The sequence below is a fragment of the Macadamia integrifolia genome, chromosome 11 (genome assembly GCF_013358625.1).
Source record: "Macadamia integrifolia cultivar HAES 741 chromosome 11, SCU_Mint_v3, whole genome shotgun sequence".
In the NCBI taxonomy this organism is placed as follows: domain Eukaryota; kingdom Viridiplantae; phylum Streptophyta; class Magnoliopsida; order Proteales; family Proteaceae; genus Macadamia; species Macadamia integrifolia.
In genome coordinates, this window is record NC_056567.1 from 7,596,198 (window position 1) to 7,601,802 (window position 5,605).

General features: G+C 37.2%; 1 protein-coding gene across 5 annotated transcripts; it reads left to right on the top strand.

Annotated features, from left to right (window-relative positions):
* Window positions 1–5,355, top strand: LOC122093142 ((S)-2-hydroxy-acid oxidase GLO1-like). Of its 5 annotated transcripts, none has more exons than XM_042663404.1 (13): window positions 1–246; window positions 375–434; window positions 1,387–1,601; window positions 1,861–1,985; window positions 2,897–2,943; window positions 3,451–3,528; window positions 3,651–3,775; window positions 3,975–4,041; window positions 4,138–4,200; window positions 4,360–4,429; window positions 4,534–4,634; window positions 4,769–4,873; window positions 4,973–5,355. In XM_042663404.1, exons 3-13 carry the CDS (start codon window positions 1,465–1,467, stop codon window positions 5,162–5,164), a joined length of 1,110 nt encoding a protein of 369 aa, XP_042519338.1. In that variant the 5' UTR covers window positions 1–246; window positions 375–434; window positions 1,387–1,464; the 3' UTR covers window positions 5,165–5,355. The 5 variants fall into 5 exon arrangements, with proteins under 5 accessions (XP_042519338.1, XP_042519340.1, XP_042519337.1 ...); XM_042663406.1 differs by having other exon boundaries at window positions 1,431–1,601; XM_042663403.1 differs by having other exon boundaries at window positions 1–434.
* Window positions 5,356–5,605: the final 250 nt, after the last annotated feature.

A 5,605-nucleotide genomic window follows, 5' to 3' on the forward strand; every position in this document is an offset into this window, starting at 1 on the left:
AAGTCTGATCTGGCAGCGTCTTCGTCTTGGCTTCCACAATGATTCTCAGTTACAAATTCATGAATTTTGCTCACGATTCGTACCTTTTTTTCTCCAGTGCCCAGATAAGACTTGGCCTTCGGCTTGGCCACCCCACAGAGAGAGAGAGAGAGAGAGAGAGAGAGAGAGAGAAAGAGAGAGATTGTGCGTTGAAATACTGAAGATACGGTTCCAAGTTCTCACCTTGAAAACTGATCCAAAAAAACTGTTAGCCCCTCTTAACAGTCCATCAGTCCCTATCCAATTTGTTTATCATATGACGTTTCTATTTTTTTAGTTTCTCCCATCACATTTACTTTGTATTTAGTCCATTTCTTCTGTTCACTCACTCACAGTCAAGAGAACCCAACTGGTTTCCTCTCATGCAATCCCCTGCTTAAGCAAAGGAACCCAAGGTAGTATTCCTCTCTCTATAGCTCTGCATCTGTTTGTGATTTTTCCCATGTGGGTGTCGTCAAAAATTGTATTGGGGATGAATGCTTGAGATTGTCTCTGCTCCAAAGACATGGGCTTGATTAGATTTCAATTGTCGATGGCTTGACCTGCTCTTTGATGTTTTTGCATGTAGAGTTTATCTGAATTTGATCTCTGTTGCTTTTCGCAAGTGGGTCTTTAAAATTTTTCTCTCAAAATTTATTGATTCTTCTATATTGGCTGATGAATGGGAGCATATTTGAGTCTTAATGATACTTTTCCTTTTTCTTGGGAGTCTTATGATGGCTTCTAGCACAACCGTATTTCAGGCTCTCTGTTTTCATAATCCTCTCGAGTATTTTCTATCTGATTTTTCTATTGGGCATCCGCAGAATTTTGATCTAGTTTAGTGTTTTGGTTTTCTGTCTTTTCTAGTGAGCTCTGGCATTAGACAATCATTGAACCTTCACTGTTTTTCTTGATCCCCTGCTGGAGAATGACTAGATTTAAATGTCATCTTATGGGCTTTATTTGACTTGGGTCTCATGTTTTTTATATCTTTTTCATATGAATCTTGTCAGAATCGGATGTTAATACGAGGTCATATGCTGTTCTCTAAATGTTTCCCGTGGTTTGAATACTCTATTTAGTTTTGGGATTATGTATTGCTACTAATTTCTTGGGGGTCTAAGACTTTAACATGAGATTATATTTCTATTCTCTTGGCATGGGCTTGATATTGCTATTTCTTCCTTTCTTTGTATGTGTTATCAGTTAGTGTCTTGAAACAGATATTTGTTTCTGTTTCCGTTCTTTGAAGCCAAAATGAATTTTATCTGGGACTGTTGATCAGGTTTTAGATTTTCGAACTTGTAGGTTTTGGCAGAATCTGTCAGAGGATAATATTCTGTTTTTGGTTTATCATGTTTGCGGGCACAATATGATCTGAATTTTTTTGCATCTGCTATTGAATTTAGATATTAAGGAAAGCATAAATTGTCGACCGTAAAGATGGAGATAACCAATGTTTCCGAGTATGAGGCCATTGCAAAGGTGAAGTTGCCAAAGATGGTTTATGACTACTACTCATCAGGTGCAGAGGACCAGTGGACTCTTCGGGAGAACAGAAATGCATTCTCCAGGATTCTGTTAAGTTCTCCAAGAACTTGATGATTGTTTTTGTACCTACATATTATTGGTTACAGTCTTATTTTATCTTTTTATAATGGATGTTTATTGCTTCTGGAAGTTCATTTTGTTCGTGGTTTGCCTTTTCTTTTCTGATGATTCGTGTTCTTGTTTGTAAACAGATCTGCTTTCTTCTTTCTTCTTAGTATCTGCTCTTTCTAACAATGATTTCTTGAGCTGATGTGCTCCTTTTTAATTGTTCCTTTTATTGAAAAATAGGATTCGACCTCGTATTCTTATTGATGTGAGCAAGATAGACCTGACCACTACTGTCTTGGGCTTCAAAATATCAATGCCCATTATGATTGCTCCAACTGCCATGCAAAAAATGGCACATCCTGAAGGTACTGCCCTGTTTCCTTAAGCTTGTGCTCTAATCAAGTTTGGGCAAAGTAGGAATTATTTATAATTAATGAAACATGAAGAATACCTATTTCCATTTCACTCGAGCCTAGGTCTGCTACTTGACTGAATCATTGTTTTAATTTATTTTATTTTATTTGTATATGTGGAATTATCCATCCAGTCAACTGAATCTTGGTTTGCTCGGGATAGAGCCTGGGGCCTTGGTTTTATATTAGAAGTTGTTTTCAAGACTTGTTCAGTTTAAGTTGACTTGAAAACTCATTTGTGTACTAGAAATATGGCATTTCCACTGGTAGATTGATATTCTGAGTTTGCGATTGAATTTCTAAAATTTTTGAGAATGTGAGGATTTATTTTCTCTTTCCTGGTTTTGAAGAATTTCACTCAAATGCTATCTAACCTAAATTTAGTGCCATGTTGATTATGAAAGTTTTCTATTATAAATTTGAATGAAGGTAAATGATTCATCAATGCATTTGCTGAATCTAATTTGTTGAAAAACCAGATAAACGAATTTGAGTAGGGAAATGCATTGTGAATCTAAATCACTATCATAAACACTATTTCCCTCCACACCCCCCCCCCCCGGGGCAAAAATAAAAACATTGTAAATGAAATGCACTGTTAGATTCTAAAATTGGATTAGATTGACACTTTGAGCACTCATTAAAAATATTCTGAGTGCTTCCTTGACTTCTTGAACTTTGGAAATACATTATACATTTTCTCTATACTTTTTTGAATTGTTGACTTCATTACTTTGCCAAGCCTTAACCTAATTGATTAGATATGAACAAAAGGAGGTATAAGAATAATTGAATGAGTTTTGAACCCTAGGAAAGAAGAAAAACATGAATTATGTGACTGAACCAAAGGTTTTCTCCTGCAGGAGAGTATGCAACAGCAAGAGCAGCATCAACAGCTGGCACAATTATGGTTTGCTTATGATCTTTTCATGCCTTTTTTTTCTTGAAGATTATTGTGTTATTTAAGCTCGTTCACAGTTTCCAATGCCATGGATACTGCTGCAAACATGTTTCTATTGTATTGATGATTGAATTTAAAAATACCTTCTGCATACTGTAGGTAGATAAAATCAGGGGTTTTGGAATCTTCTTAATGAAGCTGCTCCTATACCTCAATATGTTGGCATGTTCATGTTCATTTATCTCTCACTGATGGTGCTGATTTTCATACCATGTATATGTTGCATGATATGCACAGTTATGAATTATCAGCACACCGACCATTATACATAAAAATAATGCTCTATTTTTAATATATTGCCATGCTTCTTTCCTGAAATACTCACATGACCTCAATGCTCTGAGATTTTGATGTGTTAGAAATGCAAAAGTCCTGAACATTTTTAAAGTGATTCCTTTATGATGTATAACTTCTATGAATACTCACATTTGATTTATTTATGAATGATCCATCCAGACATTATCCTCAGGGGCTACCTCAAGTGTTGAAGAGGTTGCTTCTACAGGGCCTGGAATTCGCTTTTTCCAGCTTTATGTAAGCTTCATTACTTTTATTAATGATCTGTGTTGGATGCTTTTCTTGTTGATTGAATTACTTTGGTGCATATATTTTTTGTAAATGCGTCTTGATCAAGTACTTTTCTGCGTATTGTTCAGGTATACAAAGACAGGAATGTAGTTTCACAACTTGTAAGAAGAGCTGAAAGTGCTGGTTTTAAGGCAATTGCCCTCACTGTTGATACTCCAAGACTGGGTCGCAGGGAATCTGATATAAAAAACAGGTACACCTAAAATATGCTAGACAAAAATAACTTGAAAGATTAGGTTGAGCAGTGTTGACACTGCACCAGCCTATGAGAGTTTTGTTTTTGTGGTCTTAAACTAAACATGTGAAAAAATTTCCCCGTTTCTTTATATGTACATTAGTCACTTTTACCAATGCCCAAGAATCAGGTCTCTTTTCTATGTGTTGTCCTGCAGGTTCTCTTTACCGCCATTCTTGACATTGAAGAATTTTGAGGGATTGGACCTTGGCAAGATGGATAAGGTGCGTTTTTGGATAGTTTAAGGAATTTTTACCTGGATTGATGATTTCCCCTCCCTATTATGGTGTCATCCATGATCTGTTTGTGGGGTCATGCAGACAGATGGCTCTGGACTTGCTTCATTCGTTGCTGGTCAAGTTGATCGATCTTTGAGCTGGAAGGTATTTGTGGTGGAAGTGGATGGTTAAAGATCTTAATTGAAGGGGGGGAGGGGGTGGGAGAATTTCATTATTTATTTACCAAATTTGACATTTTAGTCTGGTTCATAAGTTTTCCGATTTGGAAGAACCTTCCGAAATTTCTGTTTTCCATTTCACCAGGATGTGAAGTGGCTTCAGACAATCACTTCGTTACCAATTTTAGTGAAAGGTGTAGTAACTGCAGAGGATAGTAAGTAACTGAACTTTTAACTTATTCTCACCATTTTCTGATTGCAGTCAATGACTCCTTGAAATTATAACCTAGATAACCCTCTTTATCTGCTGTTCTTGCAGCGATTTTAGCCATACAAAATGGAGCAGCAGGTATCATTGTGTCCAATCATGGAGCACGTCAACTTGATTATTCCCCTGCCACTATCATGGCTCTGGAGGAGGTGCATTTTCTTTCTTTAACAGATTTGGTGTAGTTTCATTACTAGGAAATATATATGCTCCCGCTCCCCCTAAATACACATAGGAAACAACTACATAGATTTGTATTTACTTGAGATTGTTTTTTAAAATTTAGGTTGTTAAAGCTGCACAAGGCCGAGTTCCTGTTTTCCTGGATGGTGGGGTCCGGCGTGGGACAGATGTCTTCAAAGCATTGGCGCTTGGAGCATCTGGAATATTTGTAAGTAGATCAATTCTACATGAATAAGGTGGCACAGGCCTTGGTAATTATTCTTTTCCCTTGGAAATGTCACCCACCTGACCCTGTTTTCAATCTCAGATTGGAAGGCCTGTTGTCTTCGCTTTGGCTGCTGATGGTGAGGCTGGTGTAAGAAAGGTACTCCAAATGCTTCGCGATGAGTTTGAGCTTACTATGGCATTAAGCGGATGCCGTTCACTCCAGGAGATCACTCGTAACCATATTGTTACGGAAAGGGACCAACCTCGTCCTTTCCCTACCCCAAGGTTATAAAGATGCCTTGAATATCACCGATGGGCCAACATATAATCCAGTAAGTGTGAGGTTCCATTTACATCATCAAGAGCCTGCCTGTTGTTGGAAGAGCTAATTTCAGATTCAATGGATTTGAGATAATTTGAAGAATATAAGTTAGTTATGATGGATGCTACTTCCTCAAGTGGCTATCCTAGCCTTTCCCCGTATATTCTTTTTTTTTTTTTCAACCCAGAATATTTTTCTAAATAATAATAGAATATATCTGCAAGGCTATCTCGAAGGACTTTGTTATAAATCTGAAACTTTTTAGGAACATGGGGTGACATCAAATGACAACATGATTTCCTAAACCTGAATGCAGCTTTATGTGCTTTTGTTCCCTTATCCAATCTAGCCTCCAGCACTTGCTCCACCATGAGAATATGCATAGAGAATTTATGTGGCAACTCTAAACTT

What these genes read in the sequence shown, in the direction of transcription:
- LOC122093142 (XM_042663403.1), top strand. Translation starts at nt 1,465, where the DNA reads ATGGAGATAACCAATGTTTCCGAGTATGAGGCCATTGCAAAGGTGAAG. An exon ending in ATCGATCTTTGAGCTGGAAG is followed by an intron (nt 4,201 to 4,359) that starts GTATTTGTGGTG and finishes CCATTTCACCAG; the next exon opens with GATGTGAAGTGGCTTCAGAC. An exon ending in TTGGAGCATCTGGAATATTT is followed by an intron (nt 4,874 to 4,972) that starts GTAAGTAGATCA and finishes TTTCAATCTCAG; the next exon opens with ATTGGAAGGCCTGTTGTCTT.